Here is a 27,334-nt window from a genome sequence, read left to right on the forward strand (position 1 = left end):
CTGACACAGACATACCTCACGCACACATAAATCAGCGGTGTGGCCCCAGACAGGAGGAGGGGTCAGCAAGGGCCCGTCCATCACAGATGGACTGAACCGACACTCACTAATGTGTGAGAGGAGGTATAACTCCTCATGATTTCAATCCATCGTGGCAAACACACACAACAGCAGTGATAAGGAAATTTAAAAGTGTTTGTAAATTTTTGTTGAAATCAGCATGAAATGGAAACTCTTATCAAACCAGAAAAATAAAAGCAGCATGGGACTTGAATATCATCGGTTGTTGCAAAGTGAGCAATGATATATAATATATATATATATATATAATATATATATAAAATTATATATATATATATAATATATATATATAAAATATATATATAAAATTCTTATTAAAAAATGAAAATAAATTGTACCAGTTTTTTCATTTTAATACACAAAAACTAAAAGCTGGACATCTTTTATTTTCAAAAATGTATCAACATAAAGATTTACCGATTTTTATTAATATTTTTTCCTAACAATTTGTACATTTTAATTATTTTTTATTTAATATTATTAATTCTAAAAGTAATTTATTATTTTTAATAAATATCTACATTTTTGTGTTGTAAGCATTGACGTCTGAATAAAAACAGTTACAGTCTTGAATAATTTTTACTTTTTATTTTAGATTTTTATGTTTAATGTTTTATGTTTTATATTTATTTATATGTATATGTACACATTTAAATACTCAAAACTCAAAATAAATAAGGCCAGGTTTATTACAAAGCTAGATTAAATACATTGTTTAAATATTTTTAATAAAAAAATGTTAATATCTACAATTAATATTTAATATCTGTTTCTGAGTAATCTTTGTATAGTAATTTGCATTTTTCATCATTATACTTTTGCTATTACTTTACAATTTTATTAATAAATATCTACATTACTTTCAGTTGCAAGCAAGAATATTGTTTTCAATAATGTAATAAATTTGCCTTAAGTTGCTGTGGTATATTTGTAGCAATAGACAAAAATACATTTTATGGGTCAAAATGATTGATTTTTCTTTTATTTCCTATCATGAATATATTAAAACGTAATTTTTAATTAGTGATATGCATGGCTTAGAACTTCATTTGGACGATTTTAAAGATGATTTTCTCAGTATTTCGTTTTTTTTAAATACTAGTTTCATCTCAGCCAAATATTGTCTGACTCTAACAAACTTATTCAGCTTTCAGGTGATGCATACATCCCAATTTCGAAAAATTGACCTTTATGACTGGTTTTGTGGCCCAGGGTCACATATGCGACTTCAGTCGTGTGCTTTCTGATGTCTCACCACAGTTTTGTTCATCGCTGTTGTCCCTGCAGTCGTTGTGACCGTTGCACACGGCCCACAGAGGAACACAGCGGTAGTTTGTCCTGCAGTCGAACTCTGTGTGATTGTCACATCTGTACGCCGGACCCACTGCAAGCATCAACCCCGCAGATGATTAACAACACTTCATAACACCCTTCACGCCGCGTAACGTTTGCTATTTTCTATTTAAACGCTGCTGTAAGGAGCGGGCAGCTCACTGCATTCGTCGATGGGCTCGTCCGAGTTGTCTCCGCAGTCGTCGTCCACGTCACACTTCCAGCTCTGCGGGATGCAGCGGCCGTTCCTGCACTTGAACTGTCCGGGTCTGCAGGTCCTGCTGGAGCAGTGAGCGGGATCCTCGTCGGATCCGTCGCCGCAGTCGTTCTCCCCGTCGCACTGCCAGGCCTCGGAGATGCAGCGCTTGTTGGCACACTGCCACTGATGAGACTCACACTGATGCGTGGCTGAAGAGCATTCACAAATACACGGCAACAGTTTAATCAATTTAATCAATATCTGTTATATAGTATCTGTAGTTAACTGCAACTATAACTGCAACAAAAGCATGCCACTTAAAATAAAATGCATGTTAACTGAAATAAAATATATTAAAAAATATTAAAACAAACTTTTTTATTTCAGTCAGTTAAGGGCACGCTTTAATTTTAAATGGATAAAATACCTAAAATAGAAATAAAAATGAATGAAATTAAATGAAATAAAAACTACATAAATTACTACAAAAGCACAACCAAAACACTAAAACCTCAACTAAAATGTAGTTTGAAATGTGAATAAAAATGATCTGAAGAGTACTAGAAGTTCAAGTATTAAAACTGCAGCTATAGGAATATTGAAACAAATAAAAATCATTCATATTTAAAATGAAAACTAAAAAGCTAATACATGTTAAAAAAATTATTAAACGATATAAAGGTATATAAATAATTAAAAACGTTCAAAACACATTTTTTAATAAATGTTTAAATGAAAATATAAATATTATATAATATATATAAATATTACATTTATAAAATTTCAACTTGCAAAACTCAGAAATGAAAAAGCTGGAAATCAGAAATGTTGCCTTAGAACAAAAAACAAAAACTGCAACTAAAAATAAGTTAAAGCTTAACTGGAAAGTTTAAAAAAAGAAAGAAAAAAGCACAGTTTTAAAACGAAAACTTCAAAGTGAATCGCTTAAAATTAATAACGAAAGTCTTTTTTTGGCACGTTTTCCCTTCATATAATAAAATGTTTAAGTAAAAATGTACGCAGTACAATCCTGCTGTTCGTTACAACATTTTATCATGGGGTACAAACCTACAACTTTTCAGCTTCATGCCAAGATTTATAACCACTAGGCCACAGCACCAGCCTGGCTGCAGATACTGATAAGATATGATAGTTTTTCCGTACCACACAGCACAGTGTCCTCGTCCGACCCATCGGGACAGTCCTGATTGGAGTTACACAGGAAGTGTGGGCTGGTGCAGTTTCCGTCACCACACTGGAACTGGCCCAGTCTGCAGTGCCGGACCGGACACGTGGAGGGCTCATCCGAACCGTCTCTGCAGTCCCGCTGACCGTCACACTTCCACCAGATAGGGATGCAGCTTTAAGAACAGATACAAGGCACGCTTTCGGTTAGGATGCTTGCTGGTGAGGCAGTCGTCTATGTAGGTAGTACACAGCGGGGCAGACACTGACCGTTCGTTATCCGCACATCTGTACTGAGTGCTGGAACACATGGGCAGGCAGCGCGCGACGCCTCCTATCTGCACGGTCAGGAAGTGATCGGGACACTCGCAGGCGAAGCCCTGACCTCCGGCTCGCAGGAGACACAGGTGAGAACAGCCTCCGTTATTGACCCCACAGGGATTCGTCACTGCAGAGGAGAGATATACTGTAGCGTGACACACTGATCCATTTATCTGCTCTCAAAAATGCAACTAATCAGAATCGTATCAAAACTATCAACACAGAAGTAAGTACCGAATGACTAAGAATATTTAGCATATTTATTTTGATTCTAACGCTGAATACATTTTCTATTCTGGGGAATTTGTTTATTGTTTGAAATAAAAAATAATATTTTTTAGAATATTGTATATTACTCTTATATTTAAAATAAAGTTAATTTAAAATGAAATTACTTCAAACTGAGATACAATATAAATAAATATAATTAATTAATTAAACTGTTTTATTTCGGTTAGTTAGCAAGGCCACGTTTTATTTTCAATTTACAAAAATGTTGTTAAAATACCTAAAATAGAAATTATAATGAATAAAATGAAATGAAAACTACAAAAGAGAGATATAGTGTGAGAGACTGCTCCTGAGACTGATTCATTTATCCGTTCTGAATAAATGCAAAAATAATATGTTTGTTTTGTTATTTTGTATTAAAAGGAAAAAACATAAGAATAACAAAAATTTTTTTTTAAATAATTAAAAATTCAGTGTTAACAATAAATAAAATAAAATAAATATTACATAATCGTATGATTATCGAATAATATGATTATTCTCTATTATTTGTACAAAAATGATTAAATGCCCTCAAAATTAAACTTTGAAATTTATTTAATGATTAAAATGGATTACAATAATAATAATGATAATATTATAAATGCCGATTGAATAGTAGGGGTGATCTTAAGTACATTTTTCTTATAATCAAGAACAAAAATGTGATAGGACTAATAAAAATATGCAAAAATACTAAAATAACTAATACTAACTGATATAATTACGCATATAATCAAAAAGATTATTGTAAGAATATTTAATATGTATTATAATAAATTAGAATAGAATCAATTAATATTTATTCTAACTTCATACAGATTTAGTTTTTAAATTGAGATTTCAATATAAAAACATTTTTTGTAAATAATAGAGAAAAATATAAAAAAATATTGCTTAATATTCAGTCTCAAATCCTAAATAAAGTTCAAACATTACATTAAGCGCAGCTTTATTTACTTTTATACGATAAACGTGCATCACTGAATTGAGTCCCTGTTGTAAATTGTGCAGTCATTTGAAAACCACCGGCTATCAGACTATATCCTCTTACAAAGAACCAGGATGCGGCTCCACATCATGTAGGTGTAGCTCCTCTTTCTAAAGAAAGCCACGGATAAAGAGTTTAAACTATCTGTCCTGGCCATTACAGCAATGATAAAGAGTTTAGTCTTTCCTGTGTCCGAGAAAGGACAGGCGAGCGGAGACTGGCGGCATTGTGCGGGACTGTGTAAATATTGGCAGAGGCCCTTAAGTGCCTCGGTGGACGTTTAAAGGAAGCGATAAGGATCTGGCGTGAGATAATGGGCGTCCCGCTCGGGTTACTCTGTCCCGGGCTCACCTATGGGCTGGCGGTAGGGATGGCACACGTGGATGTCGAAGGGCCGGTGCGTGGTGTTGACGAGCGCCTCCCGTCCGGAGCCGTTGTATTTGTTGCCCTTCTCTACGGTTCGAGTGTTCCAGTCCGTCCAGTACACGTTTTCCTCGAACACTGTGATCGCGAAGGGATGCGGCAGGACGCCGTCGTACACCGTGTGCCGGTGATTCCCGTCCAGATCCGAGAACCTGAGGAGACACGGGCAGTTTTAATAACGGTTATCGCGCTCGTTTTATCAGTGCATTATTAGTCGAGAGACCGCATTTTAAAAATGGTCAAAACTATGATGATATAATGATAAACGTGACTCATTTAAAACAAACTGATCAAACTGAGCTTGACTAAAGAAGGTCTAGTAGTCATTCGTTTCACAAATTAGCCGATTAATTGCACGTTTATTAACAAAGCGTTTAAAATGCTGCATCAAGAAAATGATAAATCATGCTAGTTTTTCTAATTTAATTTAATGCTTCATAATTTCAAGCATTAAAAAAAAACAGTGCTTCATTGTAAGGACATGCTTATTTACTTTTGCACAAATAATAATAATGGTAAGATATTATAAATCGGTATTTATTATAATTTCAAAACGCTGAGCGTTTCCTTAAAGTTCAAACACTGAATGAATAAATAACTATTTGCATAGCATTTGGTTATTTTTTTTTTTACTTTTGCATGAATAATAAGAAACATTTATGAGAAAAACGAATATTCATTTCAATCTCCTTTGATTTTACTTTCACGCGAATGATAGAGAATAATCTTAAGAATGCTATAAATTCATATTATTTCGAACATCTCGTAAGCCTTCATCTCCTAAACCCGAAAAACTGCAAAAGCACTAGTTTAACAACGAATTATTGAAATGCAGTCTCCTGCTGTTTTTCCTGACGCATTCATAATCTGCCGCGGCGAGCTAATTAGTCGCTCACCGATCGAGTGCTTATTAGTCTATGTAGGCAATTAAAGGCACACTATGTTAATGGAGGAAAAAGATGCTTGAATCCGGCCGAATCGTAATTTGTGCGATTTGACAGCAAACACTGATCATTTGTGATTCTTTTCCTTTATAATCAGATCATATCTGCAGTAATGAATTACCGTGCTCTTGATGAAAGGATGTAAAGGTGAGGTAGTCTTACTCAATGTAGTTGAGGTGAGCGTCAGACCAGTAAAGCTTGTCATTGGTGTAGTCAATAGTGAGACCGTTGGGCCACTCGATCTTAGTAGTGATGATGGCCGACTTGTTATTCCCATCCATCCCGACACGTCCAATGAAGGCTTTGTCTCCCCAGTCAGTCCAGTACACATATCTGTGCAAAGATGACATCTGATATTAAAAGCTATGTAAAGGCCACATACAGTACTCTGGAGTCACTTCTGCTCACCAAGGATGCAATTACTTGACCAAAAACGCAGTACAAACAGCAAAGTTTATTACAATTTTAAATATTTAGATATATGTTGTGAAATGTCATTTAGTCCTGTAATGCAAAGCTGATTTTTTTGGCATCATTATGCAAGTCTTCAGTGTCACGTGATCCTTCATAAATAATTCTAATATACTACTCAAGACACATTTCTTATGGTTATCAGTGTTGAAAACAGTTGTGCTGCTTCATATTTTTATGGAACTCTTCGATGAACAGCATTTATTGGAAAAGTTCAAAATGATTTTTTGAATGTAGTATACATATTATCAGGTGCATAATACATTTATAATATTCATAATACCTATGTTTGTAAGTATTATAGATTTATGATATCAGTTATGACCTAAATAAACCCCAAAAAGAATAATAACAAAATAAATAGAAAATTAATGTATTATAAATTCAAAAATGCATATTATATTACAAATTATAATATATTATAAATTACAAATAAATCACATATAAAGTAATATGTGATATATTGTATATTTGTAGAAATAGCCAAAAATCCATTGCATGGGGCAATTTTTTTTTTAAAAGACTGTGTTCCATGAAGATATTTTTGAATTTCCTACCGTAAATATATTGAAACCTAATTTTTGATTACTAATATGCATTGCTAAGAACTAAATTTGAACGAATTTGACTGTGATTTTCTCAGTTTTAAGATTTTTTTTGCATCCTCAGATTCCAGAATTTCAAACAGTTGTATCTCATCCAACAAACCATGCCACAATATATTTATTCAGCTTTCAGATGATGAATAAACCTCACTTTTGACTGGTTATGACCGGACATATGTGACCCTTGTCATTAGGGTTTTTTTAATACATACATACATACACACATACATATATATATTCTTGGCAATGCATATTACTTCTCAAAAGTATGTTTTTATCTAGTTTTTTCATCTATCTATGATTTTTGCCATAAAAGAAAAATCGATCATTTTGACCCATACAATGTATTGCTGGCTACTGCTACAAATATGCCCGAGCCGCTTATGACTGCTTTCGTGCCCCAGCATCACATATATGTGTTGTTTGTTATATCATAACCTTCGAGAGACAATGAACTGCAGAATTCTGGAACGCGTGAAGATAAATAGAGAGGGTCTTTACAGGTCTGAAACTCACCCAAACTTAGGATGCAGAACGATGGCTCTGGGATTCTCAAAGCAGTACGTATTATTAGCATCCACGCAGTGCTCCGCTAACTTCCTCTCAAAGCGCCCGTCCAGCTCCGACACCTTCATGCAGTCGAGAAAGCTGTCGACCCAGTACAGCTTCCTCCCGACCCAGTCCACCGCCAGGCCCTCGCCGTGCAGGATGCCGTTGACCGCCACCTCTCGCCCCGTCCCGTTAAAAAACATCCGCTCCAACACCCTCCGGCCCACGTCGATCCAGTACAAGCGCCTGTCCACCCGATCGAAGTCCAGCGCCACCGCGCTAGTGAGGCCCTGCAGGATCAGCGAGTAGGCCTCTCCGTCCGTGGAGAGGTTGCGCAGGTAGTAGCGGTTGCTGAAGATCAGGTAGGGGCTGATGTTGCTGTTCTGCCTGCAGCTGCGGCCGTCGGGCTCGCGGAGGTAGCCCGGGGCGCACTTGCACACGTACGAGCCCATGGTGTTCTCGCAGACCTGGCTGCAGACGCTGGGCGTCGCCGAGCACTCGTCCACATCGTCGCACGTCTTGCTGTCGGACATGAGGCGGTAACCGTGGCGACAGGTGCAGATGAAGCTGGTGGGAGTGTCGGTGCAGTTGTGGTCGCAGTGGTGCATGGATGGGTCTGTGCACTCGTTGATGCCTGAGACGAAAACACGGAGTCGGATTATATGCGAAGTGTTCAGAAGACTAAACGCCAACTCGATCGAAAATGAGAGTGAATGCATAGTACATTCATTCCACTTCAAATGCGCTAAATCCCAGCCTCAACCCATTCAGAAGTACCAGTACTTACACAGAAACCTATACATAGCAGCAAGAAAGAAATTATAATTTTAAAGAAAAACATCAAGATGTCAGCATCAAAAAAAATGCACAAAAGTGATTTTATATCCTTAGAAAGCGCATTAATTGTAAGTCAAGTAAAGGTTTCAGTTTTGGGAGAGTTAAATGTCAAAATTTGGTCGAACTAATATGTTTGTGCATATTAAAATATATACAAAAATATTTAATGATTATTCCTTTAATGGTTTTTTTTTAACATTAAAGTTTAACATTTAACATTAACATTAAAGGAATAATTCAACTAAAATTATGTTTTATTTTTATACTATTATTTAATCCTTTTAAACCTGAATGAGTTTCTTTCTTCTGCTGAAAATACATTTTTAAGAATGTGGAAATCCAAGCTGTTTTTTTTCCTACCATCAAATTCTATGTAGGATATATATATATATATATATATATATATATATATATATATATATATATATATATATATATATATATGTTATATATAAGTTATAAAAACATAACAACAAAAACATGACAAAATTATTATTATTAAGTATAACTAAAAAGAACATGAAAACAGAGAATATAAAAATAAAACATTTAAAAAATGCTCAATATTTATAAAAACTATAATAGCATTGCAATGTACAATGTAAAATAATGCTGGCATATTTTAATCAAAATTGCCTAACCTATCAAGTTTTTTCCTTAAAATGTAACAAAATTTGTTAAATATGACAAAGTATAAATTTAACATCAATTGTTACATATATATAATATGCTCTTTTTTCAGGTGTGTTTTGCTAACTATAATAACCCTGATTTATCACTCGCATCCCTTGCACGAAAGACACTCAGTAATGCAATAATTTCATTATAAGACAGCTTTCCTCACACTTTATGGACATAATCTATATGATATTTTTACAGATGGCTCGATGCCCTCTACCAGCGTTCACTTTTACATTTACATAAATGAATGTTCGATTTTTATAAATGAATAGTTATTCAGCTTCAATGATGAATTGATTCCACCGTGCAACGATGATTTACTTTTGTAAAAAAAAAAAAAAATCCAGTGGATTTATAAATAAATGATTTGTTAAGAGGGTATTTGCATGCGTAGTAACATAGAAATGAGACACAAAGGCATAGCAAAATTGCATGCAAAAATACTTGATGTTGCAGTGCTTACCGCAGCCCTTCTCATCACTGTTGTCGTTGCAGTCGTCGTTGCGGTCGCACACCGCGCTGAAAGGAACGCAGTTTCCGTTGTCACAGCGGAAGTTTCCGGGCGGGCAGGTGGGCGCTGGAGTCCTGCACAGGTGATCCAGCTCGTCCGATTCATCCCCGCAGTCGTTGTCCCCGTCGCAGATGAAATCCTGCGAGACGCAGCGGCCGTTCTGACAGGTGAACTGGTGCTGTTGGCACGGCTGATAGGTGCAGCCCTGCTCGTCGCTGCTGTCTCCGCAATCACTGCGACGGTCGCACCTAACAGACACAGCACACGGCAGGGGGTCAAATACATCACCAAGACATTCAAATTCATTCAGTCCTTTTAAAGATATAAACATATAAAAGTACTATCTTTCATAAAAAATAAAAATATTAAACAAAAAATATTAAACTAATAAATAACAGAGAATGATCTAAAAAATATTAATTTATTTAAAAATATAAATAATATATAATATTATTTTTATTATTATTAAAAAATATACAAATATATAAAAGTGTATTATATTTAATAATGCATGATACAATATATGCATGTAAAAATTATACAATGCATTTTCTATATTTATAATTATTATTATTATTATTATCACATTTCACCCTCTTTCATTAAAAATACATAAAACGTACATAGAAATAAAATATAAACACAATTAAATAAAATATATTTAATGCAATGCATTATACAATATACACAATGCACAAATAGTATGTATTTATTATTATTCTGTAATTTCTTTAACAAAAATATGTTTAACTATTTTAAAAATGACAACTGAAATTATACAATGCATCTTCTATATTTCTATCGTTCTGAAAAATATAATAATGTATATTATTGCATAATAATAATATCATTCACACAGAACGAACCTGTAGGAGTTGCGGATGCAGAGGCCATTGCTGCAGGTGAACTCGTTGGCGGAGCAGGATCTGCGAGTGCAGTTCTGGTGCTCATCGAAAGCGTCCGAACAATCTGCGTCTCCGTCACACACCCAGTCCCGCGGGATGCACTTCCTCTGAGGAGGCCTGTTATTTACACAGGTGAACTCCTGAGGAGAGCAGGTACGGTTTGCTGTGTGCGTGAGACAAAAAGAGAGCGCGGAATTTAGAAATGCCACAACATTTACTGTTCAACCCAGCATGATATATCTGTGCGATCCATTACGGTTCTGTCGAAAAACCCTGTAAGCTGCCTACTTAGACAGCACTTTAAGGCACCATAGTCTTCCAGAGTGAAAGTGGATTCGCTGCTGTCTATTAAGATATCTTGTTTTGAGGAGATTCTTCATATAGCATCCTTCATATAGAAAAGGAGAAATGGACTGCGGCAAGTGCAAAAAAGTTCCTCCAAGATGCCTTATGAAGCGAGAGGGACACTACATTTATAATAAATTATATAATTATACTATGAAGACAATATAAAATAATTAATAATTACATTATTTAAAAACTATTAAATATAAATTGTTTACAAAATATTTTCATAATATTAAATACACTAAATAAGACAATATTAACTGATATTTTTATAATTATGTTCATAATTTAATAAAAATACATTACTTAAATTACTACAAATATATATATATATATATATATATATATATATATATATATATATATATATATATATATATATAATGCATTCAGCTTTATACACCACGTGTATATCAACAGTTCTCTAATCTGTGTGTGTTTTTACTTCATTTACTACATTTTTTAGACAAACTTGATAGTACTCCATTAAACAGAAGAGCAACCTCTGGAGAGAACAGGGACAGTTTGAGATCTGATCCAGCTAAACTCATCCACAAAGCAGTGAGTGAAGCAGGAGAAATCAGGAATGCAGACTCCTTACACTCAGATCCCATCCGTATTTTACTGATGGACTGAGGGAGGTGATTCAGTAAGACTAAACACGGCCAAAAAGTCAAGGATGAAACAACTTGAATAAGCGCTTCCATAGTAGCACATTTAATTATGACTTGAGACTAATGTTATTACTGTAAAACAAAAAATTTTATATTTTTGTTAACAAAAATAAATCTGAAATAAAATAAAATACTGGGCAGGAATGTTGCATTCAAAAATTAATAAAACAAATTTAAGTTAAAATGACTAATAGCAAAATAAAAAGAATAATATAATTAGTAATTATATTACTATAATATAATTTATCTGAATAAATCAATAAAAACGGCAAAGCAAAATAAAACTAAAACTGAAATAAAACTAAACCTAAACAGTAATATCTAAATGAATGAATAAACAAATAAATTAATTAATGAGTTAAAAAATATTTAAATAAATATGCGCACAGTAACATACTGAAAAGCATGCTACTCTACTTCAGACACATCATACATAAAAAACTATGAAAATAAAAATTAATTACAACGATTAAAATACACATAAATATAACAACAATAACAAAAAATGTCAATAATAATAATAATATATATTACATGTGTTTTTTGTTGCTGTTGTAGTCTAATGGCTGTAAAGTTATTAGTATAAAAATGCAGAAATTGAAATGCATTTGAAAATATGTTGAGTGATTTATAAATAAAAATTATATATATATATATATATATATATATATATATATATATATATATATATATATATATATATATATATATATAGCCGTTTTTACTGCATATTGTTTTTTTGGAAACTACAATTAAGTAAATCTCTATCAGTGATAAAAATCTAAATCTATCACTTCCTATAGTATATGCACTTTTGCAGCATAAACTTTTGGTGATTACTTAAGAAATAGTACACTGTGAAATGAGAGCACTGACCACAGGTGTGTCTCTCGTCCTCGTCGCTCATGTCCCCGCAGTCGTTGTCTCCATCACAGATCCAGGACGAGGCGATGCACCTTCCGTCATCGCAGCGGAACTGGTCCGAGTTGCAGGTCCTCACCACGGTGGCTGCAGGAAGGAAACACACGGCGGTGAGGAGAGCCACCTGCCCGAGGGCCATGTCTCGCACCGATCTCAGAGGAAACTGAGAAACACGCGGCCTGCGTAATCCATTTAACCGTTAAATCCCGTCCCGAGCGGCCAGAAACGTGCTGGGATTCCGCCGCCAGAGGAATTCTGGGAGAGAATAAGCATTCCTCTCTCTAGTGTCCCGCTGGAACAAAAGGCGCCGAGGGGTGCTGCGATTAACGGGACAAAAGCGAGAGGATGGGGCAGTGTGTGTGAGAGGGGAAGGGGCAGACACTGTCAAAGGAAGGGCCGGTGTGTGTGTGTGTGTGTGTGTGTGTGTGTGCTACACGTCACTTTGGAGGAATGCGACACACAATAGAGGGCCGGACTGACCGCTGGCATCACAGACACACACCAGACAGCAACACACACTTCAGATACCACTCAGCTGTCATTCAGAGGAGCAAACCTTTCTCATGTTATTGTATTGCATTTGCATTGTTATGTTCATTCACCGGTCTGTTATGACTTGCTCGTGCTTTTTTCCCCTATGATTTATTTCTACAGCACAAGGGTATATAAGACCTTTTTAGCATCTACTGCTGTCAAATGATTAATTGCATTCCAAAATAATATATATTGCATTTACATAATATATATGCGAGTGTACTGTGCATATTTATTTTGTCTATGTAAATGCACACACATACAGTATATGACAATAATAACAGTAATCAAAATGTATATGTACAGTATTTAAGAAAAATATGTTATGGTGATATGTGTTTATCTGTAGTATAAATAATATAAATAAATACATGTAAATATGTTCAAAGTATATACTGTATGTGTGTGTATTTATATATACATATCACACACACATATATTATTTAACCAAATTTTTTATGATCGATTTTTAATCGTAATTAATCATTTGACAGCACAAAAAAAACACCAATACATTATTTATTAAAATATATTTACAAGAAAAACTGCTTTAAACATTTTGGTCTAAAAACTCCAAATTTGGTTAGATTTTTTTTTTAATAAAACCAATTTATGCACCCTTGATAAGGAAAAGAGATTTTATATAAAAAATAACTGACCCCTAACTTCTAAACAATAATGCATAGCATCTAATATAGTATGAAAACATCAATTGCTCTTTCTGATTTAAATGTATTAACCTTATTGTACCTTATTGATATAAGGATCTAAACATCATAAATCAAACTTACATGCAAATTTATGTGCATATACATATACACACTTTTCACAAACAGAACAGCTGATATTTCCTGAAAAAGAAGCTCTCAAGCTCACACAAACGTTTAAGCATTTGATTGCAGACACACTGGTCTTTTTCTGCCAACTCAACCAGTTTCTTATACACCACGTCTGCCTCATTTTTCCACTAAGTGCCTGCATGCATCACCAGCGGAGCACAACATGAGGGGGAGGTTTGACGTCATTTCCCGCCAATTTGCCTGTGACAGACATTCAGTCCATCACCGTGGTAACCACCGAGGCAGGATACCCATCATTAACACACCACCCAAAAACAAGGGCGACGGTTTCCCTTGATAAACACAGCATCATCCTCACGCTACTGTGTTTTCGTCGTTTTTTTTAACAGTAATGTCCAAAATAACTTGCTGCCACATACACAGAATGAGCGCCAGATAACGGCGTCTTGAGCTGTTAATAGCAGACAAAGTGTGCAAATGTGTGCAAACTGTCTCTGAAGGAAGGAGAGAAAGCGGGAGAGATAGAGTATGTGCATTCCATACATAACAAAATGTAATTTTATGGCAAAAACATGGACATTTTTTCCATATTGATTACTGTATTTATTTATTTGGCCAGTGTCATTGTGGGTTTCGGTTATTTTGCGTCGCAAGAGCTACGTTCACTTTAGAACACTCATCAGCCAATCAGAATCAAGCTTTGGTATGGTTATGTTTAATACGTTATGTGTAGTACTTACTACAGGTAACGGGCTCATCAGACCCATCATTGCAGTCTGTACCTCCATCACAGTACCAGTGTCCGGGAATACAGCGTCCGCTCGAGCAGCGGAACTCGTTCTGGGAACATGTGGATGTGGCTGAGGAGATAAACCAGAAATATACACACGGGTCACTAATTTAACTGAGCCCCAAAAGTTGGTTAAATGGCCATGGTGTTGGTGTGCTTGACTGGCCAGCAAACCTATGAGGTATTGTTCCACGCCACTCCGAATTGAGGCATTAATTAAAGCAAAAAGGAGCATAACTCACCACAATGTGTTGGGCTCTCATCACTGTTGTCACCACAATCATTATCTCCATCACACAGGTACGAGCGCGGGATGCAGATGTTGGTGGTCTGGCATTTGGTGTGCTCCGGCTGACATGTCCTCTCAGCTGCGTTTTAGAACGAGAACCCACTAAAATCAGCTATTTCGTACCATATGAATACTAATCTGTAGGCTGTTTATACAGTAGCTGACAAACCGCCCAGCGACTTGTTTTGGTAACCATGCACTTACTGCAGTTCTGCTCATCCGAGGTCCCATTGTCGTAGCAGTTGTTTATACCGTTGCAGACGTATTCCCGTGCGATGCAGCGGCCGTTGTTGCAGGTGAACTCGGTGTTGGGGTCGCAGGGGCGGAAATTGCAGCGGGTCTCGTCGCTGTTATCCCCGCAGTCATTATAATGATCGCAGCGGTAGTGATACGGCACGCAACGGCCATTTCCACACGTGAACATGGTGGGCTCGCAGGTGTGAAATGCTGCCGTGCAAAAAAAAAAATGCATACAAAAAAGATTAATTCGCTGTAAGAGCTGAATGAGCTAACAGGAACTACTGGAGCTCACCGCCTACCTCCTCTACCTATCTCTCTATTTGAGTTTACCTGAGAGTGAAATGAATGCTGCTGCTTGTGGGACTGCATGCAGGAGAGACAGAGAGAGAGCGGTGCATTGTGGAAGAGGTTAGTATGTGTTTATGGATGGTTATTAAATGTTACGTAGTCTAAGGCTCTGTTCTAAATCCTTGTAGGCTGCCTCAGTGTCTGCTGACTGATTTCAGTAGAATTTTGCATTAGCATGTTAAGCTATAAATTCAATAGTATAATCCCTTTTTCGGTATTGAATGGATTATAATTATGTTTACAACCAAAATTAACTGCTTTGTGCATGTACCCAGCTAACAGGGGCCATTCTCAGAACTTTTTAAATGAACTAGGGCTGCAAAAGGTTCACTCAAATTTAAAATAAGTTTTTGTTTAGATAATATACTTGTGTGTGTGTGTGCTCTGTATATTAATCATGTATAAATATAAATATTTTATACATATTTTAAATATATAACCAAATTCATACATGCATGTGTGTGTGTGTATATATATATATATATATATATATACATACTAAACACACATATTATATAAAAAACTTTTATTTTGAATGTAATTAATCACACACACACACACACACACGCACAATTATTGCTTTGCAGCCCTAAAATAAAATTTTTTCCAGTAATGTTATTATACTGTTTGTTTAATGTTATCTTGTCTTTTAACAACGTTCTAAAAAATTTATATTATATCATTCACATAATTTTTAAAACAATGGTCGGTGAATGCTCAAAAATAACATTCCCACAATGTTTGCACAATTATAGAATAAAATGTTCCCTTAACATTCGGATACTAAAAACCAAACAAAACAAAATCCTCTAATTTTCTAAGAACATACTCTTTTGTTAACTGGGTAACTTATCAAACGATGCATTATGCTATTATCTGCGAGGGATGAATGCAGTCCTGCTTTAGGGTTTGGCCCAAAGACATTATATCATGTTGCCTATGTAGGCAGCACTCTAGGTTTTGGAACAGAGCTTTTATCTACACATGCAGAGAGGTAAGCGAGAATACACACCAAAAACGAAATGACTCTTGGAACCTGCAGCAAGAGATTTAAACGGATTGTGCAAGCAATAAAAAAAAAAAGAAAGCAAGAAGAAACATGTTAGTGAAAGATTGCGCTGCAGTGCAGGAGAGGAAAATTCATCCATGGGCAAACACACACACTCACAAGAGATTCGATTGTTAACATTAGGCTTGCAGTTTAGTCATGCACAAATATTAATGTTAGGTTTAGTTCACCCTCGAAAGTGCACAAGATGCCAGTTTGGACATGTCTGATAAACCATATACGAAGCCGCAGGCATATATGCTGAATGTCTGCATAAAACCGCCTACTATTCTAAATTTAGGATTTCAAGTCCTCCTAAGAACATGTACAGTCTCACCGCAGACCCGCTCGAGCTCGTCGCTGCCGTCCCCGCAGTCGTCGTCGTTGTCGCATTTCCACTGGGCACGGATGCAGCGGCCGTTCATGCAGGTGAACTGTCCCGACTGACAGCGTGTGCCATTGTCAGGGATACAGTGTTTGTTGTCGGCCAGATACCAGCGGCCCTCAGAGGGACACTGACACTCCGCTCCCTGAGGACCTGAAGGAAAACGGTGTTCTTCATTTCAACATTTATTTCATTTATGCTCATTAAAACTTAACCTTAACCACTATGTACTTACACCAAAAAATACGTACAACATACTTCTTGTGCTCATATCGTATTGCAAACCATTTTTGCTGCTATTGAGGTGGGATACAGGTAAGTTTAGGGACAGGTTTGGTGGTATGGGAAGGTTTCATTACTGTAATTATAAATGTAATTACATAAATTAATTACAGATGTATTTATGTATAGTCAAAGTACAGTGTAGAATATAAAGAGTATCAGAGTTGGTTAAAGGTTAAAAAACATTATTTTCCACATACCTGTTTTATTTGCTTGTTAGCCGTAAATACTTTTTTAGGACAATATCATGCACGGTCATTATGTCAAGTTGTATAGTTTGCCTTACTAGTTGTATAGTCTGCATAGTAGTATAATTATTCGTGATACACTATAGTGCTACTGCATTTGAACGATGCATTGAATGGCTTTTGAATGGAGTGTTCCAAATTAGTTACTAATAAGAGTTTATTCAGTATACAGCTTTAGTTTTTTGGAGGATATTGGCTATAAAACACATAAGTAGCATTGAAAACCAACCTGGAGTGCAAATATGGCTGCATCCACCGTTGAACTGTTCGCAGGGACTGCTGCACTGCTGCTGTTTGCTGTTGGAGAGCACATGGATGTCCATGGGCCGGGAGGGAAGGTTTTGTAGCATCACTCTCTGGTCGGAGCCGTCGTACTTGTTTGCACGGTAGATGCTGCGTGTGTTCCAGTCCGTCCAGTAGATACGCTGACCGTAGACCGTCATCGCGAACGGGTAGATGGCGGTGCTTACGATGACCTCGCGGTTAGCGCCGGTGAGTGAGCATCTCTCGATCTTCTGTCTGCATAGAGAGAACAGTAAACCTTTTCTTATCATTATGTAGCACAAATATTTCAAATTTATTAAGTATAAATTATATATATAAATTATATTTATAAAACAGCTACAGTTATATATTCAAATATTAACTATATGTTAGTGCTATCAGATGATTAATTGGGATTAATTGCATCTAAAATACCATGTTTTTTTGTTTGCATAATGCATGTGTGTACTGTGAATGTTTATTATGTATAGATGAATATGAAATGCATATATATGTATATATGTATATATATATATATATATATATATATATATATATATATACACACACACACACACACACACACACATACATGTAAATACAAAATATATACTACTTGTGTGTGTAATTATATATATATATAATTAATATACACAGGGCACACCCATATATTACGTAAACAAAAACTTAAGAATTTGACAGCACTATATATATATATATATATATATATTTATAATAACTATAATTTATTATTAAATATTTGTTCATTTGTTCATTGTTTGTGCATATATATAATGTGGATGAAAAATATTTCATGAATTATATATGCAATATATTATAGATTATTTATTATTATTTGTATTAAATTGTACATAATTAAATTAAAATAACTATAAATATTATGGATATAATAAAAAGTTGCGATCTTACAGGCTGGCATCTGCCCAGTACAGTCTTTGATCATCATAGTCCAGCGTCAGACCATTTGGCCAAACCAGACTAGTGTTGACGATCTCTGTCCTGAAGTTTCCTCCCAGAGTTGCACGCTCTATCTTTGCATTGGTTCCCCAGTCGGTCCAGTACATATACCTGACCACATATAACGAGAAATGCATTTAAATTAGATCATAAAATGGCTCAATACATATCTAAATCACAGTCTAACTGAATGAGAGCCTCACCCTCTACACGGATCCAGCATGATGGCTCTGGGTCTGGGCACCTGGGCTACAACGGTCCTCTGAGACCCATCCACGGCCATGGAGCTGATGCTCTGGTTAATGTAGTCACTGTAATAGATCCTCTTATTGATCCAATCATAGGCAATGCCATCAGGAGCTCCCAGATCTCCACAGAGAAGAAAATGTTATAAAACTTTATAAGAAGCAAAGACAAAATTTGTTTGCAAACTTTTTAATTTAATGCATAAACAGTTATCACCAGTATATATTATTATTTTTGGCTGTTATATCTGTGTGTGCATCTCTAAGGCATTGTGTACTTATGGCAGCCTGTCTTTTCAAATACAAAATATTGCTTTGAAAAATCAGATTGCATGTTACAGAACAATCTATAGGTTGCATTTGGTTTATATTAAATTATATTATATTATTCAGTGTTGGGTAGATTGCACACATTGGGTAATGTCTGCCCCATTTTTAAATACTTTTGACCTAAAATATATATTCCGTTCTTTGTAATCAACAACATGAAGTGTATTAAACATTACATTATACCGGGGCTTCCCAAAATAGGGTTCATGAATGAACTAAAGCTGGTTTAAGAGTTTATGAAAAAGATGGAAGACTGTGTATGTATGTATAATAATAGAAGAATTTTAGAAAAAAAATTAGTGCCATTGTGTGAATAATATGTTATCATGTAATATAAAAAAAGTATTGGTAATATGATTATGACCTGATTATTACCTGATAACGTAATCCAGATTACATGTATTAAATTACCCTGGACCACAGGTAATATGTGGAAATCTGGGATTTTTACATAATCCAAAAGATGAGTAAATAAGATTTAAAAAAATCACTTTTAAAGTTGTCCAAATTAAGTTCTTAGCAATGCATATTACTAACCAAAAATTAAGTTTAAATTTATTTACAGTAGAATATGTACAAAATATCCTAATGATTTTTGTCATAAAATAAGAATCTCTAATTTCTAATCTCTAAAACAAACATGAACAATTTTGAGAAGCAAACAACTACTCTCATGCTTTCTTCCTTTTTTACATTGCTTAACACAAGAGCAAATTTGCTTACGTGTCAAAGTCCTAAATGACCTCGGGTCTGCAAACTAACCACTGTAAATGTCGTGCGAGATACTCTGTCAAGCCAACATTCGAAGACTGCCTTAATGAACTTTCCATTTCTAGCTAAACCTGCAGTGTCAGGGTGCATTAGGAGTTTAAATAAGCTGCTCACCTGAGGCCACCTCCGTCGCAGGAGAGGTAGGCGAAGCCAAAGTAATGAAGCTAATCTTGCTCTGGCCCGCTCCCGAGCTCTGGGTGAAATAGATCCTGCCGTCCAACCGGTCGAAATCAAGGGCTACCGAAGTCCGGGGCACGTTCACCACGGGAAAGGGCAGCGAATGATCCTCGGGATCCAGCCGCAGAGAGCGCACAGTGCTTTCTGTGGTATAAATAAGGTAGTCGTCTCGGGATACAACACAGCTGCTGCTATCCGCGGCCAGATTCCCGAAGGCGCACGAACACTTCCTCGTCTGAGAGCCTCGGATGGCGAAGCAGAAGTGAGCGCAGCCGCCGTTAGACTCCAAGCAGGGGTTGTTATTGAGCTCTTGGGCCGAACTAGGCTGCATCCTCCGGTCGAAGATGGTGACGTCCCGCAGCATGTTGATGTTGTCTCGGATCACGAGCGGCTGGTCGGTAGCACCCGGCTGTTTGCTGGCTTGGAAGACTTTCTTCAGGTTTCTGTCCACCCAGATCACATTCCCCTCGAACACGGTGACGCCGTACGGAGTCGGATAGCGGCTCCCGTAGCGCACAACCTCCGTCTCGCCCCCCTCGGGCCGGACTCGTGCGATCATGTCCAGGGAATCGTCCACCCAGTAGATGTATCCATCTCTGTGGTCTAAAGCCAGGCCTCTGGGGGTGACTATGCCTGAGGAAACCAGCACGGTCCTGTTGGTCCCGTCTAGGAAGGCTCGCTCGATTTTAGGGGTCTGCCCGTAGTCGGCCCAAAAGAGGTATCTGCTCATGGGGTCCACCACAATATGACGAGGCATGTCTACTTGGGTCTTTAGAAGGACACGACGGAACGTGGTATTGAGGCGAATCACTTCAATGTAGGTCTCGGTCAAGAAGGCGTTGGTGAAATAGAGGTTTCCTGTAGAAAGACAAAGACAAGAAACATCAGAGAAACTGCAAAAAAAAGGAGAGATTAAGGACCAAACACTTTTTCTGTGTACACATGCACTAGATGGATAGAAGAAGTGCTTCAGAGCAGTATTTTGAAGACGTCACATCAAGTTAGTCCATTAAGCCCGGAACGATTGATTCAAAATGCCTGTCCTTTCGTCTGGGACAGCCAAAAAAAATAATTACAAGAAAAAAAGAATAATTTGTGCAATCATACATAAGCAAATTTGCTTGTTTCATACAAAATCAAAAGCAATTTTAGTCATAGTTAAGTAGGATGTATAGTATATATAAACAGATAAATAAAGAACTACATAAATTACAAAGGAAGACTTCATTCTGATTGGTCGATTGCAACATTCTGTGGTCAAATGTTTTTTTTGCAATAATAACGCATTAAATTAATCAAAATTGGACAGTAAATTACATTTATATTTATATTTACATTTATAATTATTTTGAATACATGTCGTCTTCGCTCTCTATTTAGCAAAGAATCCTAAAAATTGTATGTTTGTTTGTTTTTTGGTATAAATTAATGATAGATTACAATCCTTAAAATGGTCCAGGACAGACATGCCTAACAATTTCAAAAAATTTCTATTTCATATAAATACTGTTATTTTGAACTATCTATTCATAAAGGAATCCAAAAAAAAAACAACCACATATCATGGTTCGCACAAATATTTTAAGCGGCAAAAAAAAAAGCTGAATAATAATAATAATAAAATGTTCCTCGAGCAGAAAATCTGCATATTTGAATGATGAACTGAAGTACTGATGCTGAAATTCAGCTTTGCATTACAGGAATAAATTACATTATCATATATATTCAAATAAAAAACATTCATTTCAAATTAAAATAACATTTACTGTAATTTTAAACAAATGAATGCAGTTCCAGTGTGTAAAAGAGAATGGCGGTGTTTATATATATTGAGAATAAAACAACTATTATCTCAGATTCGGTCAATGCCAATTACAACTTGGGTCATGGGTCACTAAGGTATGAACCAACCGAGCCTCTTTTCTGTCATGTTAATCTTTAATCGTCTCTAACGCCACCTGTCTGTGCTTATACTGATGTGAGTTAAAGTTAATGTCCCTACGGTAAGGCTGTCACCATTCTGACCTCTAAAGCTGCTCTAGAACATTCCTCACGTAACGCCGCACGAGCCCAGCGTATCTTGGCATTAGTCTTCAGATTCCTTCGCAAAGTACTTCGTGTTTTAGAAGGTGGCCAAATTTGTTGCCCTCACCTGCGGCCCAGTCCACAGCAATGCCCCGTATGCCATTACGTCCGATTCCAGAAGTGACAATGCTGCGGAAACCGGATCCGTCCGGTTTGATCCTGCGCACTCCGTTCTGAGACGCCACGGTGCTGCTGAAGTCACACCAGTAAATAAAACCGGAGGGCATGTGCACGTCTACATGAAGAGCATTGCGGCCTACAGGACACACAGACACGCACAATGTGTTGTAGTGCAATACGATTTGGTAACACTTTAGAATGGGTAACACTTGTTAACTATTAAAAATGACCGTAGTTGTTAAGTTTAGGTATTGGCTAGGAGTAGAGATGTAGAATAAGGTCATTAGTATGTGCTTAATTACTAGTAATAAATGGCTACTATTCTAGTAATATGCATGCTAATAAGCAACTAATAGGTGTAACCATAAAAGGAAGATGTCTCATCATGCACAATGTTTATATATGTGACCCTAGACCCCAAAATGAGTCTTATGTCACTTGGGTATATTTATAGCAATAGCCAAAAATACATTGTATGGGTCAAAAATACAGATTTTTCTTTTATGCCAAAAATCATTAGGATATTAAGTAAAGATCACATACTGTGAAGATATGTTACAATTTTCCTACCATAAATGTATCAAAACCTAATTTTTGATTAGTAATCTGAACTGCTAAGGACTGATAAGGACATTTAAAGGTGATTTTCTCAATATTTCGACTTTTTTTATTCAAGATTTTCAAATATTGTCCTATCCTAACAAACCATACATCAGTGGAAAGCTTCTGATGTATAAATCTGGAGCTGTATGACTGGTTTTGTGGTCCAGGGTCACATATTTGCTAAATTATGCTGACAATATACAAATTAATAATAAAATAAATCAACATTGCGTTTTCCTTTGGCTATGAAGTTTAAAGTGTGCATATAAAAATATAATACTTTTTTCTTAAACTTTAAATTTCTTATAATCCATATAAAAAGAATAAAATAATAGCAAAAAGAAAAACATTATAATTTTCTCAAAAATAAACTCATTTCTATCTGTGTGTGCCATTTTTCATTTTAAGATAGTTTAAGTATTATTCACCCTTGTGTGTTTATAAGAGAATATAAAGAGAATAAAATAATATAAAACACAAAAACAATCTAAAAATAATATATATATATAAAAAAATCCATTTAAATAAATAAATATAAATATAAATATATATATATATATATATATATATATATATATATATATATATATATATATATATATATATATATTAAAATTAAAATATTTTACACATTAATTATTATATTATCTTAATTAAATATATGTTTTATGTAATAGTATTATTTTCACCCAGTGCTACTAAAGCCCACCTCTGCCTGCAACAGGCACCATAGACTCGGAGTGATCTGCTCCCTCCAGACTGAAGCCCTTGATAGCAGTGAGCATAGAGATCACCACGTAGGACTGGTATGGAGAACAGGTTCTGTTATCAGCGCTGAGTTTGAAGCCGGTCGCACAGGCGCAGCTGAAAAGGCCGCCGGGTCGAGGCAGACACAACTGCTCGCACGTCCCCACGTTATTACTGCAGCCGTTAGACGAGCCTACCGAGGCTACGGGGGAGACAGACACAAAGATAATGAGAATGAGACACAGACATTTAATACGGCATATATATATATATAACCATAAGAGTACATGATACTGGCTCATATCTATCTATTCTGGTAATGTATACACATTCCTGGTGTATATCAGTGTGTGGCAGTACGCTTTGCTAGCACTTCCAGATCTTACTATGTAATACAATAGACGACGTTCACAGCCCTGGAGACTGAACATGTGCGCTGAACAGCGAACAAAGGGACACTGATTCTTCTCTGCATAAAGCTGAGTGTCCCCCTGAGGCAGAGGGGAACTAATTGGTAAACTGATATTCTATTGAAAGTCATTCGTGCCTCTCTGGTAATTGCTACACGGCCATCAAGGTTACGATGACATCCAGAAAAGACCACCCTACGTCAACCGCAGAATGATTCGGAGATAAATGTTACAAAAAAATGACACTGTGAGATGCCTACATAAGCAGGTACAAATGAAGCAATTTAATTTTTCAAGTGCATACCCTTAGAAACTAACAGCTGCATTCATTAATATAATCAAACATCTACAGTATATATATATATATATATATATATATATATATATATATATATATATATATGTGTGTGTTTATGTATGTGTGGTTGTTTTGTTAACTGTATTTTCAAATAATTTTTAAATCTGTAAAAATCTTTCTGTATAATATTTTGTCATTATTGTATGTTCATGCAAAATCATGCAAAAATAAAGCATCTTTTCACTGAAAAAAATTCAAATGGACTATTTTTACAAAATTTGTGCGTGATGTGTTATGTTCATTAGATTTCATATTGTTAGATTATCAACATGCTAACACTGAATAAAGCTTTATTATTTATTAATAAAGTCTTGATAAATGTGTATTTTATATTATATAGTACACCTTTTAGTATTTTTTACTTATTAGCATTTTATTATAATTAAAAAAAATTGTTTATCATTGTTTTATTGTAATTTTTCTTGTCATTACTTGTTTTCTGTATAATATTACGTGGACAAAAGATGCCAATAAAAGTGATATAAACTAAACTGAAATCTGTTCAAAATCTTACCAAATATTTGTGCGCGATGTGAGGATTTTTGCTAACAAGACTTCATGTTGTTAGCTTAGCTTAGCAACATGCTAACATTGCAGAAATTTTTCCAAACTTTTTCCAGGAAAACCATTACAAAAATTCCTTTTTGTAGTGTGTTTTGGGCACTTTTCCAAAAGGATTTAACGATTTAATCGAAGGATTTAATAGAATCATCATATTCCAGTAGACACCATTATACTTTCCTTTAAAACCAATGCAATACCCATTATAACCAATATTGTAATCCATTACATTTTGCTATTGTGTTTTATTGTGTATCTGCCTATCCAGAGACTTTAAATGAGTTCTTTCATTCGGTTTCAGAAGAAAGCAGCCTATAGAGGTAGCAGACAACAAGGAAGCTTACAGTCATTATGTTGCAATAACGTTTGTTTTCCTATTATTTATTATACTCACAGTCTCTGTGGTGCACTTTGAGTACTCTGAGACCGGCCACGTTATCCCGCATTACGACCCGGTTGAGTCCCGTGGCTTTATCGACGCGTTCGATCACCTCAAAGTCTCGATCCGTGAAGTACAGGTAGGAGTCGTATACGGCTACACCCCACGGATGGGACAGTCCATTCACCATAGTGATACGGTTTGATCCATCGGGTCACCGCGCTCGATCTGAAACAGGAAAGAAACCGTTGCAGAATTTGACCTTTCTTGTTAAATATATATAACTTTGCTGGAGATATTGCACAAAATGGCTATAAACTAAGAAACAACCAACATGGGTTCTAAGGTGGATGCAAAAATAAATAATAATAAAAAGTGTGTAAAAACATTTAAAATGTTGCTAAATATTTATTTTAAAAAAATAAAAAATTAATTTTCATATCTGCATATTAGAATGATTTCTGTATGAAGTACAGAATGAAGACTGGAGAAAATTCCGCTTTACATCACGAGAATAATTGACATTTTAATAAAGCAATAAGCCCCTAGGAGCTGTGGTTTACAGTGAATTTATAACAGCTTGTTAGACGTATATAGATGACCCATTGATGCAGCTGCCATGTTGGAACGGTGAACCTGACATCATTCACCACACTGTAGATTCACACAAGTGGCATCTCTCGAATATTCATTGATTGCTATGGTGAATGACGTCAAGTCAGAACGCTGCAATATGGCAGCCCATAGAAACAGTCGCTAATGAGGCATCTAGGTATGGTCTCTACGCTTCCAACCAAGTGGTCGCCAAGCAACACGCATACGTAAACTTCGAACACGGCTCAACCAGTCAGAATCAAGGACCGGAACTATCCGTTTATGAAATACATTTACATAGACCCTCGTTATTTTAAATTGCATTAATATTTCGCAATGTTGCTGGTTTTACTGAACGTTTGGCCGAATAAACCGGTGAACATAAGATATATTTTTTTTCTTCTGAATGCCATACCACGCCGGTCCCTGTTACGGCCCAGTAGAGCTTGTTCTCTCTGATGTCGATGGTTATGAACTCCACGTGTTCCAGATTATGGGTGAAGAGGATGGCCGCGTTGGAGCCGTCCATATCTGCCGATGCCACCTTTGCCGGGATCCCGCTCTCGGTTCCCTGATCTGTCCAGTACATCTTTCTAAAACAAAGACAAATCATGACTAGACGGAATAGCATCATTAATACAAAACCATAACATACGGGAAATACAAATACAGCGATTTCAAGTTCATAGAGGTATATATTCTAAGGGCTGATCGTGTGCTTTAAGTTGACTGTTGTTTAGTGAGCTCCTGGCAGATGACATTAAATCGGCTGGAGCTGGTTGAATTCGGAGATCAGGGTTAATGCCAGACTTCTGCTTATCTGGACTTACCCACGTGCCGGATCCACCGCGATGCCAACGGGAGCTCCTGCACCGGTAGGTGAGCCGTTGTTTGTGATGAGAGTCTTTCTGTACTGAATCTCTCCTTTTAGCCTGAGAACCTGAAGCGAATCAGATTGGGTTTGTCACGGTGACATAACATTATTGTTACCGGTTTCACCACTGCATAACTAAGTGAAATATTTAAAATGTAAAAACAACAACAACAACAAAAAACGTTCCATGTAAAAAAAAAAAATTAATTGAGTAAATAGTTTCTCAGGTGGTTCAAATAATAATCCAAGCTGCACAACAAACAAAAAAACAAGTATCAAATATTTCATAAATGAAGCCAAATCCCCAGGTTTAATATTTTGACATATTGGATATTTGTTTCATCGGTTTACACTTATCTGAGAAAAACTGACAGTGTTATTTATATGGTATTATTAGGGATTAATCACATTAATCGAATACAAAAATCATTTTCATTTACATAATATATATGTGTGTGTTCTGTGAATATTTATTATGTATATATAAATACACACACATTACATATTTTGAAAATGCATTTACATGTCTTAATTTATATTTATATAATTAATATTATGAACAAACATATTTAATATATAATTTATTTACTATTTAATATAATTTTTTTTCTGAAATACATACATGT

At 35.8% G+C, this 27,334-nt stretch overlaps 1 protein-coding gene across 1 annotated transcript in view; it reads right to left on the reverse strand.

The window, feature by feature from the left end:
- lrp2a (low density lipoprotein receptor-related protein 2a) overlaps positions 1-27,334 on the reverse strand; it is a 95,306-nt gene that overhangs the window by 19,609 nt on the left and 48,363 nt on the right. Inside the window, 24 exon segments of the mRNA XM_043248836.1 lie at positions 1,337-1,465; positions 1,576-1,821; positions 2,777-2,973; positions 3,068-3,245; positions 4,731-4,954; positions 5,909-6,079; positions 7,339-8,005; positions 9,353-9,648; positions 10,267-10,468; positions 12,204-12,335; positions 14,323-14,442; positions 14,615-14,740; positions 14,866-15,108; positions 16,635-16,835; positions 17,442-17,731; positions 18,407-18,565; positions 18,658-18,823; positions 19,915-20,835; positions 22,130-22,318; positions 23,495-23,734; positions 25,256-25,453; positions 25,456-25,468; positions 26,250-26,427; positions 26,665-26,774. Of these exon segments, the coding sequence (XP_043104771.1) occupies positions 1,337-1,465; positions 1,576-1,821; positions 2,777-2,973; positions 3,068-3,245; positions 4,731-4,954; positions 5,909-6,079; positions 7,339-8,005; positions 9,353-9,648; positions 10,267-10,468; positions 12,204-12,335; positions 14,323-14,442; positions 14,615-14,740; positions 14,866-15,108; positions 16,635-16,835; positions 17,442-17,731; positions 18,407-18,565; positions 18,658-18,823; positions 19,915-20,835; positions 22,130-22,318; positions 23,495-23,734; positions 25,256-25,453; positions 25,456-25,468; positions 26,250-26,427; positions 26,665-26,774 (5,596 nt within the window).

The sequence above is a fragment of the Puntigrus tetrazona genome, chromosome 9, assembly GCF_018831695.1.
Source record: "Puntigrus tetrazona isolate hp1 chromosome 9, ASM1883169v1, whole genome shotgun sequence".
Classification (NCBI taxonomy): Eukaryota; Metazoa; Chordata; class Actinopteri; order Cypriniformes; family Cyprinidae; genus Puntigrus; species Puntigrus tetrazona.